The 14,836-nt window shown below is 40.9% G+C and overlaps 1 protein-coding gene across 1 annotated transcript in view; it reads left to right on the top strand.

Annotated features, from left to right (window-relative positions):
- The window catches only part of PLBD1 (phospholipase B domain containing 1), a 41,867-nt gene that overhangs the window by 5,881 nt on the left and 21,150 nt on the right, over positions 1 to 14,836 (top strand). The window contains exons 3-5 of the mRNA XM_010565860.1: positions 1,899 to 2,118; positions 8,803 to 8,886; positions 11,754 to 11,892. Coding sequence (XP_010564162.1) covers positions 1,899 to 2,118; positions 8,803 to 8,886; positions 11,754 to 11,892 — 443 coding nt within the window. The remainder of the gene's footprint in view (positions 1 to 1,898; positions 2,119 to 8,802; positions 8,887 to 11,753; positions 11,893 to 14,836) is intronic.

The following is a 14,836-nucleotide window of genomic DNA, read 5'->3' as shown; positions in this document are numbered from 1 at the left end:
GTGGGAGCGGGTGGTGGTGGAGGGGTGCGTGGGGGGGGGTGGGGGGGGGCGGGCATAAAGAAGATGGACGCAGGTTCTGTTCAGTGGTGCCCAGTGACAGGACCAGAGGCAATGGGCACAGACTGAAACACAGGAGGCTCTCTGACCATTAGGAGATGCTTTTTCACTATGAAGGTGAGCAAACACTGGTATGTGTTGCCCAGAGAGGTTATAAAAATCTCCATGCTCGGAGATACTTAAAAGCCATTTGGATATGATCCCGTGCAACTTGCTCTAGGTGACCCTGCTTGAGCAGGGTGGTTGGACAACATGACCTCCAGAGGTCCCCTCCAACCTCAGCCATTCTGTGATTCTCAGTAAGAAACAGTTTTAGCTATTCTTGCTGGAACACTAGGAAAGAACAGTTTTCTGGCTGTTGAATGACACAAATTATTCCACAGTCTGGTAAAATGGATGAAAACTGGCTTAAAGCGACTGAGTAACTGCTATGTCAAAAAGTGATTAGTTGGTGAAGGAGTTTGGTTCTTGGAAAATGTTCTTGCTTTTTTATTCAAATAACTCACGGCTTTTCATAAAAATAGCTTCTTTATGTTACGTTTTAGAATACTGAATAAAGTGAGTGCACTTAATTTGAAATCAAGCTAGCTGCTTAATCACAAACATTTTACTTGCAGCTTTTTGAAGAGCATTAGGTATTGTGCTGGCATTATATTGCCTTTTTTATAGCGCCATTATCATAGCATGCATACTAAGTATTTTGTGTGAGATCATCCAGAATTAGATCTAGCTCTCTACTTTGCAGCTGTTATGGACGTGATGCACGAACTGAATTGTTGTGAGGAGTAGTAACCAAATTGCAGTTTCTTTCTATAAACTGGCAGGACTAGTTGCCACACTGGAGAAGGGTCGGGCAGTAAAAACATTGCTGGTTTCTCAGTAGTAAGTGTTTATAAGCTTAGCCCTTAAACCTTTTCAAGTAATTCTGGGAACTCTGACTCATGACTTTTGAACTCTTTTCACTTGCAATACTATAGTAGTGATTTGATCAATCTTGAATAGAGATCTGATGTAATCAGGTCCCATTTTAGGGAAGGCTGATTTAGAGTTGTAGGGTGGGTTTTTTTTTTGGGTTTTTTTTTTTTTGGAAAGCAGTTTACCTTGCTCTTTGTTCTTCAGCTCAGCAGGATTAAAACCCAACTAATGAAGAATGTTTCTTAAACAGCAGTCCAAGCAGAACTCTGAGCAGTCTAGTGCCCTTCCTTCCCATTCATTTCACACTTGTGATCAATTCTATTCCAGCTGGGTGATGGGGATTGTGCGTCTTATAAAGGATTGCATACCTGTGGTGCTATTGTCTTTAAGCTGGTGATCCACTGAGTTCTAGTGCTCCTGTTTGGTAATGCCACCTCCAGGATTAGTTGCCCAGAAAGACAGTTTAGAGAACTTTTGTAGCCTTTTGAATCTTTAGGTGGAAAACAAAGTCAACAGTAATTTGTAATCCTTTGCAGTTGCTAAGGCATGCTGTCTTCTAAAGTTACTTTCAATAAGATTTGTATAGATTTTCTGGTGGGCCAGGTAAGGAAATACTTTTCTGAATTTTATGTCAAGACTCAGCTGTGTTGGAGCTCTATACTGAAAGAGTTGTAGATAATTTCCAGAAGAGTAACATGAAAATATTTAGCTGTAAACTTTTGTCTTGGTAAAACTCCAGTTAGTTCTCGTGCCACTTCTCAGTATGTTAACATTAGTATTGCTTTCCATAGTAGAACTAAACCTGATGGAAAGCTATCAAATTAAATTTTTTTAAATTGCAAAAATACTGTCTTGACATTTCAATATTAGATAGGAAATACCTAGTGATGTTTGTTTGTTTCCCTTGCCCCCTTTCTTCACCATAGAAATCCGCTATGCAACTGTGTACTGGAATAGAGCTGAAAAAACACTTCAGGTCAAGAACATACTGGACAGGAGTGGAGATGCCTATGGTTTCTACAACAACACTGTACAGACAACAGGTTGGGGAGTTCTGGAGATCAGAGCAGGCTATGGCAGTCAGACATTAAGCAATGAAGATATCATGTATGTGGCTGGCTTCTTGGAAGGCTATCTCACAGCTCCGTAAGTACCTCAGGAAGCAACTGAACGTATGAAGCTTCCAGTGGATTTCTGTATACTTGTGAGTTGTTTGTTTGTTTTTTCCTTTCCCTTAATTCCCATCCATTTAAACTAACCATATATTCTGCAGTTGTGAGCTGCTCTTTTAATTAGTAGCAGATATGAAGTATAGCATCTTCATTATGGGATCAAGATGTGCCCTCTCCTTCTCATCCTGCAGACTCTCCTAACACCTTGGTGAGATAGATGAGTACTGTATCTATATTACTGATTAAGTAATGTAATCACAGAATAGCGTATGTGTAAGGAAGTGCGTAAGCCCTATGTTGTAAATAATAACTATTCTTTCTGGTACCCCTTTTGTAATCTCCCTAGCCTGCAGTTACGTGACAGACCAACAACAGATGAGATAATTGAGAGCAGATCAGGCAGGGAGGCATGTTGCTAGCAAGGGCTGCAGGGCTTCCTTAAGGACCTTTTTCACCAAACGCTGTCAAGAAACTGCTGGGGAGCAGATGCTGAAACTTCACAGCATGGGGAGTTTAGTATCTCTTGGAGAAATTAAAAAAAAAAAAAAATGCTGATATACTGATAGGCCTGCAAGCAGACTGGTGTGTGTCTAGAAGGGTCAGTGTACTCCTGAAAGCCTGTTGAAGAGAAGATGAGAGACTGAATATCTCCTGCAATGCAGATCTATGAAACTGACAGAATTTTATAGTTGTTTTGAATCCAGAGCAGTTTTTTCTTTTTCTAAAAAAAATCCAGCCAAGCAACCAAAAAAAACCCCCAACCAAGCAACCAAAAAAAACCCTCAAACTCTATTCTTTCCTTGACTAAGTTGGAAGACAGCATGGCACTGTGACGTACTAACTGGTAGGATATAGCTGGTGATATAGCTAAGAACATGACACATGGCTTGTTGAAAAAGGTCCCTCTTTTCCTCTATCAAGTTAGTCATAGGAAAAGAAGAATTCCCAAATTCTGATGCATGGCTGGGGAATAGTTGGGAGATGCTTGTGATGGATGCAGTGACATGAATTTGGCTTCACCAGCTTTGCTTCCAGAACACTAAAATAAATACCCATAGGCTGCGTTGCACAGGCCAGCAGGGGAAGGTTGTCTGTCGAACAATTGTCAGATATGGCTGCTGGACAAGATTATATTAATTTAATTAGCAAGACATTTTAAGATCAGTTATAGTTTTCTGATCGTATGATATGTTAATGTGACTCTCCACTAGATTTTGCTGGAGACACAGCTAGGTCTCTGGAGAGTATAAAGGAAATTCAATAAAGTAATAATTGTCAATAACAAAACACTTCTGAGGGAAAGAGTAAAGGAATCCTAGAGTTCTGAGTGCATAGCCTCTACTCCAGGCAGGAAAGGAAATGAAGTATATGAGAGATCTGGATGTGTGGTGTTGGATTATTTGGCACGAGAAGTTACTGTTATGTGCTATTCAGTCAGTTTATTTAAACTACATATGGATCTGGGGGATGCTAGCATTACATTTAGAATATTCTTAAAATTGGGTATTGCTCAACGCATTTTTTTTTTTCACTAAGGCTTTACCTAGGTGTGCTAATCTAAGTGGTTAAGCTTAAGCTTTGTCATGCTACATGGAGAGCCCAATCTATGGTAAACCCAATTGCATGGCAAGTAGTGTTCTAGCAGCAACAACCTACACCCTGTTCCCCTTCTGCCTCCACAGTAGATTGGTGAGTCTTCCTGGCTGTCTTTTAAACAAACTTAAGTATATGCCCATTCCTTTAAACATGGTTTGAATGTGAAAGAGTGTCTGCAGGGACTTTATCTGATGTCTTAGTCTATGCTTAGGTTTAGGGGGGGAGTTTTTCTCCTTTGTTTTTTCCATGGGTGTTAAGTGAAGATTCACAGAAGTGAAGGTACTCACAAGTTACTCTGCTCAAGGCTTTTGCTTTCTCTAGGTCAGATGCTTACTGAAGCTGGTTCCTAGCCCTAGCTGTTGTTACTGCAGGGCTACCAACTCCAGCACTGAGTGGCTTTTGTAGAGAAGTGGATATAGTAGACATAGTAATGAACAGAGATCTTAAAGCCTGTGGAAGTGAAGTTGAGGGTTTGTATCAATGTGGAGAAGTAGGGTTTGAGACTTTGGCTTTTAAGCAAAGAGGGAAACTCAACTGTTTTAAAGGAATTTAAGTGTGGGAGTGGGTTAAGATACAAAACCGGAAGTAGCCAAAGCCTTTCTTTTCTGAGGAAACTGAGAAAACCTGAAAATGCTTACCATCATTAAAATGACTATCAAATACTACACATACCATCTGAATTTGGGTTTTGGCTATGTCTTTGCCCCATTGTGCATCTATACCTGCAGTGGAAACATATTTCTCACTGGAGGTTATGAATATAAGCTTTTCCTGTCAGGTCTTGTAAAGCTATTTCAGATAAAGAGGGCTTCTATTTGAGTAAAGAATATCTAAGAATACCTATTGAAAATGTTCCAGCTAAGGAGCAGAGATGAATTAGCGATGTACTCCCCTGACCCTTGAGAAGATGGAGAACCTATTTCTTCAGGTTTTAGCTGTATGACCTTGGTGGGTTTTTATTCAGCAAACTGCAACTAATGAATCCTCTTATACAGTGTGTTTGCAATTTCCTGAACCACAGGAGTAGTGAGAACTCCCTAAGTTTGCAGATATTAAGATTGCTCTGAGCTCCATTTCTCCTTTATCTTGCCTAGAGATTCACAGAATCCTAATTAACATGCAGGCAGATGTTCTTTCTTTGGGACAGTTACACAAGTCTTCTGAAGTAAAACCAGGAAACAGTCTTTCCCAATCTGTAACTCTATTCCCATCAGACTGCCTGGCCCATTCAGCCTGTCTTCAGGGAAGCTCTCTAGCACCATTGTGACTTATGAGAAGGTGTCTCTAAACACTCTCATTCTGCTCTTGCAGGCATCAGTGTCCACAGTAGCTGCGCACAGCTCAAACTTTCTTTTTAAAAACTTAGTAACAAGGGAGAGTGTAACAGTGCGTTTGGCTGTCGTGAAGGCTTTATTTGCATCAACAGCCACTTAGCTACCAGAGTGAAGATGCTAGTGTCACTTGCCTGTACAAGCACCACCTTGTGTGGCTTAGGCACAGCCCCCCAGTGTGAATACATTGGGTATGTCTGGTAATTGAAGTGCCCTCTAGCACATTGCTACCTGCAGCCTGAACAACTCCCAAGGTCTCCAGCTGTCTCACATCTGTTTGTGGCAATGACTCCGTGAAGCAGAAAAGACCCAAGGTGGCTCTTTGCAGAAACCCTGAAGTCTTACCAGGAAGAACTCTGATGTGGTGCATTATTGGGAAGGATATATTGCGAGCCTGATGCCAAGTTGAAGTACAGATTCCTGCAGAAGCTCTCTAGTGAGCAGGAGCTCCAGCTTGACAGTGCCTGCAGTTTGGACATCTCCAGGAATTCTCGGCTAGCTCAGTTCTTCCATTACACTTAGGGCATGAAGGAGGGTTTCTAGACACAGCTAGGCCTCATGACGTAAGCAAAAGAGTGACAAAATATCTCTTCTAAAAGTGTATGCTTTGTCCTTAGTAGGAACCTAAGCAGAATGTAAGACAATCAGATTTTAAAAAAACCAACCCAACCCAACCCCCCCCCCCCCCCCCCCAAAAAAAGCACCCCAACCCCAAACAAAAAAACAACCCCAAACCCCCTATGCTGGGACTGTCTTATTTCAGATTACTGGGGAAGAATTAATCTGAGCTCTAGCTGTATAGGTATGTGGTAGAAAAAGCAGTAACTAAGTTAGTCAGACCTGTGTACCAGTGAGGGTAGAAACACAGGCCTTTTCTAGAGCACGATTCATCTTATAGTGTTGGTACCTGATTCAGACAGTAGCTGTCTATTTTGAAAACACATAGTTAGGGGTGGAATAAATCTAATTCTAGTGTTTGTAGTGTCTGGAGATCCGACATTTGTTTTTATCACCAGTCTCCCACCTCTCTGTAAGGTCCAGTCCTATCTTCCAGCCAAAGATGTTTGCTCTGGTTTTCTTGCGTATGAATTATCTTCCCCCATTACAAACAGAAGTGTTAATGAGGCCTCATTTTACTTGGGGAATGGTAGAGCACATCCAAGTCCATGATGTTAAGCATATACTTTTAATCAGTTCCAATTGTGGCATGCTAGGTGCCTAAGAGCAGTATTTAAATTTGAAGCAACATTAATTGTACTCTTTTCTGATATGACCTCAGCTGACCTGAGTCCTGTCATCTTTCTCTCTAATTTGAAGAAGCAGGGCTCTGCTTTGCTGTTTTTAGGCTCTGAATTCTTGTCCCAGCTTTGTAATTGCCTTGCATTTGGCCTTAGATACAGTTGCAAAGCTGTACCTTAACTATAATGATCCAATTTACTTCAGAGGGTAATACCCTTACAAAACATGCAAGCCATGTACATAGAAGTGTTGTTAAAGCAAAAAAAGTAAATGGAGCAACTAGGGAAAAAATTCTCCATAACCTTGGACATTGAAAAAAGAAAAATAAATTCCAGGAATTGTCTGTCCTCTGTTAGCATAAACAAGAGATTCTGACCTAACCCAGTCTCTACATCAGTCATCACAGCTTAAAGATACTACTAGTGTAAAATCTGCCTTGTGTTGCGTAACCTTTGAGTGCAAAATGAAGAGAGTAGAGCTGATGGTTGAGCCTGGAAGCCTGATAATCTGTTCTGGCCTAGAGAGTGATTAGAGTAGTATCCTGGCTGGTTTTATCCTCCTCATCTGGTTGTCATCCTGAAAAGACCATCTGTCAGAAGGACTGTCTCGTGCTATTTGCTCCTCTTCTCTAGTGCCATGAGAGCCCTGACTTGTATGGAGTATGTTATGCTATAATTTCCTTCCTAAAATTACTTGGGATTTTTATTTGCCAAATTCTCTGTGACTGCAGGGGTGGAGAATATTGATCTGTCTCTTTGTCCTCTTCAAGAAGAAGGTTATGATTATGGCATGTAGTCTTGTATTACATGGGAGACAGGAAACTCTAGAACTAAAATTGATACTGTAGCTGCAGTTTCATGAAGGGTGTAATGGTGTGAAGCTGCTGAATGCTCCCCTCTCTTGCCCCAGTACCTCCTTCCATGGAGCCAATCCCTCCAATTTGTGTCTGCCCTGGGACTGATCAGGCCCTTTGTGCATCAGTTCATCTACTAACACAGTAGAGAGCTGCCTTCTTGCACCAGCTCTGTTGCTACGTAACAACCTAATTCAAACTAGAAACTGCCAGAAAAGTAATTCACGTTTTTTGCTGGGTTAGTGTTTTGCCTGAACGCATGCAGACAATTAGATTTTGTAGTCAGAATAGTACCAGAACTGAGATGAGAAGCATCAGGGTCATGCAATCAAGTACTTAAACAGCTGGGAATGGGGCAAGGGACAGAAAGAGAGGGGAGAAGGTCAATGGATGATTCTCTAGTCATCAGCAAACTATTCAGTCATCTCTGGCTGTGTTCTCTAATTATGCCCTGAGGGAAACTGGGAAGAGGTCCTGTCTGCATCCCTCTCAGAGGAAGCTGCCCTCATAAGTTTTAATACAGGGAATTCTGTCCTGCTGGCATGTGCTTCGCTTGAGGCTGATATCTGTTTCTTAGTTCTGTTTTCTTTCTCTCAGCACTTGGTAGGAGCTACTTTTACAGATGACTGATGTAGTTCTATCAACTCCAGACCTCAGCAAAATAATTTTCTGCCGATTTCCACCTAGAACTGAATATTCCTTTTCCCTCTTTTTTTTTTTTTTTTTTTTTTTTTTTTGGGGGCTGAAAAAATGTTGGTTAAGTTTGGCCCAAATTAAGAAATGTTGAAGTTCGGTTTTGGCTTGAATCAGACAATTACTTTTCATCTAAAATGGAAGGGTGATTTTAACTTCTGGCCTTCTGAGCAATTTTTGGCAGTTGATTTCATCTTGAAATGTAAAGGACTTTGCTTCAACGAAACAAACAAAAAAGCCCCAACCAACCAAAAAAACCCTTGCAACTTTTGTTCATATTAGTTAATGTTGATGAAACAGCTAACTGAATTCAACAACAAACAAAAAAATCACAATAATTATGGTCTCCATAAAGCTGAATCTGTTTAGGGCTGGCATGAGTGTGAGTTTCTGTGGGAACACGTAGGATCAACTTGCACATACTTTAAAATAGAGATATTTAGCTTAATCAGAAGGGAGGGAATATGATTAATGGTAAGTAAAACCTGCTAGACACCTGGCTGAAATTACCTCTCACAACTGAATCAGCAAGTTATGTTCTCCTCACCTCTGTGTTTTTTTGGTTCCAAATAGAATAGCTCTCCAGCAAACTATTTCTGTTGTGCTTTAAATTAATGTGCTAACACTGTGAAGATGCTTCTGGCCTACAGATATTCCCCAAGTGTGGAATTTTGCTATGAAGTAGTTCAATCTCATTCTTGCTTAATTTCCATTGTACCGCAGTTTGAGCAGGTATTAACAAGGTCGTTTATTTTAAGTTAAATTTCAACAATCCATTTGTGTTACCTTTGCTGTTTGTCATGCACTGAAGTAATTTCTGTGATTAAGAAAAGCTTACTTTGTGGACTGTGTTGCTCGTCTATCAATGCTTGCTGATCAGTGGGTTGGTAAGCAAAAAAGAAGGGCAGATGCAAAATAATAACTTCTGCTACTCTTGTTCTTTCAGGCACATGTATGACCATGCTGCAAATATGTATCCACAGTTAATTAAGAATCCCACCATTCGAAGTGGAGTTCAGAATTTTATGGCGTATGTATTTAGTTACTAGAAAAGAAACTGTTCAAGACTTGGGGTTGGAGGATGACAGAATTTTCAAGGGTTTTTTATTCTCTTCCTTATGGGCTAAAGAACATGTATGCTTCCTTTCCCTCTGACTGAATGCCATTAGTATGAAAAAAAATAAATCTAAATATAAATGAAGAAGGGCATATGCCCTTCCCTAATTCCAATTCTTTCAAAGAAATGTTTAAAGCCACTGCTACAAAGGGATGTGAATAATGCCAATGAATTCTGAGGGTCGTTCTAGTCAAAATAATTTTCTGAAAAGCTCGTATTTTGAATGTTATGCTGAACAGTGTGGTCTCCTGGAACCTTAATCTTTTTAGGATTGTGTATCCTTTCCTTCCTCTGTTAGGTTTGCATTTTGTTTATTCTACCACTGATGTAAATTCTGTTCTAATCATAAAAGTCCTGATTCCCTTTTCTCTTCAGCTATATAAATCAAAAGTAATTCTGCTCAAATAATGCAGCTACACTGGTGGGAAACTACAAGTGGGAGAAGAAGCAGGCCAGGTACTGGGAAACTCAACTGTGATTACCAATTATTTTAATCTCCTTAGACTTATGTTTTCTTCCCTTACAAATACATCTGTGAAACCTTGGTCATTTCTGGGGACTATTTTTTCCATCTTTCCCTTGTTTTGTGCTTTCCACAAGGGGTTATATAGCTAATTCTGTTATTGGTGTACATATATAAAGTCGATTGGTTTTAGCTTATCCAAAAAGAAGAGGGAAAAAAAATCGTAGCACTCGCTTGCCATTGTTCTTCAGTATTGCTGTCCTCCTTGTGAACCATATCAATACGTAGCGTTTTTTTTCTCGACTGAGCATAGTAGCTGTATCCCCCAAAATGTGTTATTGGATGGAGGGGGGGCTATACTAGGTGGCCTTTTATCATTCTTCTATTGCCTATATCCTGGACTCCTGCATCGCTGCTTTACTTTACAGCAGTTTTGCAGTATGGGCTGCTGTGTTGTCCTGGAAGTCTTTAGCCCTGAATGCTCTGACCATATCCCAGTTTCCTCTGACATTCTTAGAATCATAGAATCATTTAGGTTGGAAGAGACCTTTAAGATCATCAAGTCCAACCATCAATCATGCCCACTAAACCATGTCCTGAAGTACCCCGTCCACTTGCTTTTTGAACACCTCCAGGGATGGTGAGTCCACTACTACCTTGGGCAGCCTGTTCCAATGCCTGACAACCCTTTCAGTAAAGAAATTTTTCCTAATATCCAATCTAAACCTCCCCTGCTGCAACTCGAGGCCATTTCCTCTCGTCCTATCTCCAGCCACCTGACAGAAGAGACCAACACCCACCTCACTACAACCCCCTTTCAGGTAGTTGTAAAGAGCTATAAGGTCTTCCCTCAGCCTCCCTTTCTCCAGACTAAACCGCCCCAGCTCCCTCAGCCGCTTCTCATAAGAGTTATGCTCCAGACCCCTCACCAGCTTCATTGCCCTTCTCCGGACTTGTTCCAGCAACTCAATGTCTTTCCTGTATTGGGGGGCCCAAAACTGAACACGGTACTTGAGGTGCATCCTCACCAGTGCCGAGTACAAGGGAACAGTCACCTCCCTGCTCCTGCCAGCCACACTATTTCTGATACAGGCCAGGATGCTGTTGGCCACCTGGGCACACTGCTGGCTCATATTCAGCCAGCTGTCGACCAGCACCCCCAGGTCTTTCTCCGCTGGGCAGCTTTCCAGCCACTCTTCCCCAAGCCTGCAGCGCTGCGTGGGGTGGTTGTGACCGAAGTGCAGGACCTGTCACTTGGCCTTGTTGAACTTCATACGATTGGCCTCAGCCCATCGATCCAGCCTGTCCAGATCTCTTTGTAGAGCCTCCCTACCCTCAAGCAGATTGACCCTGCCTCCCAACTTGGTGTCGTCTGCAAACTTGCTGACGGTGCACTCAATCCCCTCATCCAAATAATCGATAAAGATATTAAACAGAACAGGGCCCAACACCGAGCCGTAGGGACTTCATGCACCTTGTTATTTCCAGAAAGGTAGATCTGGCTGGTTTTATCACCCACATATTGCTGGAAGAGTTTGCTTCCTTGCCAGGTTCATTCTCTTTGTTGCTGCTGTATGTAAAGCTGGATGGATAGATACAGGAGGACGGAAGAAGATGGAATCTGGTCCTGACTTACTCTTAACACCTGTGGTTCTTCTGTGGCCCTTTGTCCCTAGTAAAGCAGGGAACTCTGAGAGATCCTTATAACATTGGCTGCTCTTGCCATAGGGTCTGTTCAGCTTGTGCTGCCTCATGCTCTAAGCCTGGGTTATTTGGCTAGTAACCTCTCGATTGGATTTGGCGCATGGGATGGTTGTGTTTGGCCTCCCACCTTTTCCTCAGAGGAACCTATCAGTGGTTCTTAGGCAGTGTTTGAGCACCACCAGCAGAAAGCCTTCATTGCACTTGTGCATAGGGGAGGGAAATAGGCTCTTCAAAGGTCAGTCTATTTTTTCCTTAAATAGGTATTTAAAAGGGAATAGTTCATCTGACTTATCAAATGCTTGTTTCCCTTTACTGACTATAAGGGATGCTAGATCTGATGTAGCAGAGTCCCCCCCAGAGGTGGAGTCCAACTCTTTCTTTGATACTAAAGTCTAATATCTAGGCACAGTACTGTGGAGTATGTTGCATGGATCTGAACATTTACATGCAGAGGATATAACATTTAAGTTGCAGGATTTCCAAAGCATGATTTGCCTCAAAACACTAGGAAGGCTCGATCATCTGGATCATAATACATTTGTCTCTTCCTTGCATTATCAATTATACTCTAAAACAAAACCCAGAAAACCCCAACCTGTTTGTTCCTCTGCAGGAAACAAGATCAATGGACAAGACAACAAATCAGAAATAATAAGGATGACCCATTTTGGAGGCATGCTGGCTATATTATTGCACAGTTGGATGGTCTGTACATGGGAGCCCTCGAGTGGGCTAAACTTCACAAACAAACAGTAAGATTACTGCATCTCTTTTTCAGTAGCTGGGGATGGGATGTCAGAGGACAAAGATGGGAGAAGGGAATATGATTTTTAAAAAAAAAAAAAGGATAATCAGTGGCAAGTACTCATTCTGCATGCCATTCTACAAAAACTTCAGTGGCTGTTCAATGTAGGTAATGTGACTGAGCACTCGGGTCATGCTACCACAGATGCTTTGCACTGGACTTGGAACCCTGGGTGCTCACGTGCTGATTAGATTGAGGGTGGCTTTTTTATCCATGAGTGAATGTTGGAAGGACAGACACTTCTAAAGTGCTTGCTGTTGTCACTTTACAATTGTTACTGAGCAAATGGCCCTCTAGGTATAAAGAGTAGCTGCAACAGCATGAATCAGTATGTAGGGAGTGTATTAAAGCTTTCATTCTTATTTCCAAGCATCAGATTTCAAATCTTAAAAGCCTCTCTGTTTCGGAGTATGTTTTAGATTGCTAAATGTCTTCTCCTTTTCTGTCTTCTCAGTCTCCCATTACAAAATATATAGTCAGTGCTGTGGCCAGCCAAATGGGGTAGGTTTTTTGTTGGTGTCTTTTTTTCGTTGTTGTTGTTTGTTTGTTTTTTAAAAATCAAATTAGAATTGTGTTTTGGATCATCAGCTTGTGTGTAATAGCACAGCTCCTTTAACTCCAGTAGAGCTATGGCAATTACAAGGCTGTCCTTAAGACAAATGTCTAACAGGTTTCTCAATGTGAGAGGGAGGACTGGAGTATTTGTAGTTGACCCTTTTTGTCTTGGTTTAACCATATCCAGCATTCAGAGAAGTTGGGAGTCCTCAATTATAAACAGTTGGGTTTTAGTAAGATGAACACGTTTCTTGCGCAGAACTTACTCTGGGGCTTTCTGCTCAAACTAAAAAAAAAAGTGTTCACAATAATGGAAAAATCCATGCTGGTGGGCCTGAGTTATAGGGAAGATACTAAGAAACCTTGACTTTCTAGGAAAAGAACTCATGAATTCCCTTTCATAACACCTGTATCTGAAGACCCCTGCAAACCACATCAATTTCTTTGGCTGCTTCAGAATCCTTTAGATTCAGATGGGGGGAGGAGAAAGTGCTGGTTTGTGTCTGAGCTATTTCTTTATAATAGGCATGTCCTACCTGCAATGTGTATTCCCTGATACTTATTGAGCATTGAGCTGTGTATTTGATACTAAAAAGCACTGATCTCTGAAGTGACCGAGTCATTTTTATCCTCTTTTCAGAGATCTCATCAGCATGCTTATATAAAAATGGTGCATTTAGTGAAAGTTCAAACATGTGGTTCAGTCTGAAATATTTGTGTCCTCTGTTCTTGAATTATATGCAGTGGATATATTTATTTCTTTTCTCAAATGTGCCTGGAGCAGTTGGTCGGATTTATTTTGACTCCTTCCTATGCCATTCATAATTTTAGCTTTGGGTATTGTCACCTATGTTGAGATCCATATCTTTTTATTTGAAGCAAAAATGTTCCCTGTGTATGTATTTCTCACTTGAGGTGGTGCTGCAGTTTCCTCTGTTTACCAGAGCCAGTAAGTTAACATCAGTCTCTTACGTTTGAGTATAGTTTAGACAGCTGCTCTTGCACCTAGGTGTTTGGTTTTCCTCGGCATGAAGATGATACCTGACAGCTCTGCAAAAGTACATGCAGTTCACTTTGTTGGATGCCATGCTAATTTTTAAATACTTTTGGGAGATTAGGCTACAACAGTGCTACTTGTATACATATTTACTGCTGTTAGGATCCCCTTCAGGAAATAAAGAGCTTGAAGATTGTTGCTCCGAGTTTACATGGACAATAAAACCAGGTGCAGATGTAATGTTACTGACTAATATTCTAGCATTGACACATCCATTTACTTAAGAATCAACCCAACTTTAAACTGTTGGCACTTAAAAAAGCAAACTAAGCTAACAACCAGCCCCCCCCCCCGCCCAAGACCAACAGTACCTTCCTTATTCCTTGTGATTAAAGAACTTCTGCCCTCCAAAGAGGCTGTTTTCAACTTTGCTCTTGCAGTACATGTTATAAGAATGTTAAAAAGGTTATTTTATTTAATCCCTTAGATTGTTAATAAGTAGAATGTTTGGCAAATAAATTCACCTAATAGATGATTTTTTTTTATTTTTATTTTTTTTATTTCTAAGTACTTTGGTTCAATTCATCCAATGTTGATTGGATCTTCCTTTGGGCAACAACTGCAGTAACAAGTATTTACTACTTCCACTAGTAATTTCTCACCTTAAAAAAAAAAAATTAAAAAACTTGTTACTGAAAGGCCCCACAACAAATTCTGCATGTTTTTAAAAGCAAGTCTCATTCCTATTGCATGTTTTCCTTAGTGCTTTGAGAGTCTCTTCTTCCCTCTTTCCTTTGGTAGATACTACTTTTGTTTCATTAAAAAAAGAATCCTTTCTATACGTGTATTGTCATATGATTATTATCGTTGGTAACAAGTTTATCTTTTGCTCTCTAGTGGTGCAGTAGTTTGGATTCATGGTAGTAACAACCATTAGAAATATTGAGAATATCTCATGTGTGGGTTGTAGTGTTTTTATTTTCCTTTTTTACACCCTCACCCTTCCCCCAAACAAACCAAACCCCCAAAACCCCAACCAAAACAGAGCCAAAACCCAACACATGACAGGCTGTATTTTGTTGCCTGATGTTCTAACTGCTATTGGGAAAAACTATACATACTTCTAAATTCAACTGATTACTCTGTGTGCAGAGGTCAATTTCCCCCCACTGCCCTAAGCTTAAAAGAAGAATAAATGCTGCAGAAAGGCTGGGAAGCCTTTTTCCTCAACTCCCAAAAGATCAGAGACATGTGGAAAGATCAGACATGTGGAAGAGGAGGAGATGGATTTCAAAGTTCTTACATTCCCCCCCCCCCCCCAAATGAAAAAAGCCATGTC

Source organism: Haliaeetus leucocephalus, unplaced genomic scaffold (assembly GCF_000737465.1).
Source record: "Haliaeetus leucocephalus isolate CR32 unplaced genomic scaffold, Haliaeetus_leucocephalus-4.0 Scaffold196, whole genome shotgun sequence".
NCBI classification, from domain to species: domain Eukaryota; kingdom Metazoa; phylum Chordata; class Aves; order Accipitriformes; family Accipitridae; genus Haliaeetus; species Haliaeetus leucocephalus.
The sequence above is the reverse complement of the archived record's forward strand: the minus strand, read 5'-3'. Positions and strand labels throughout refer to the sequence as shown.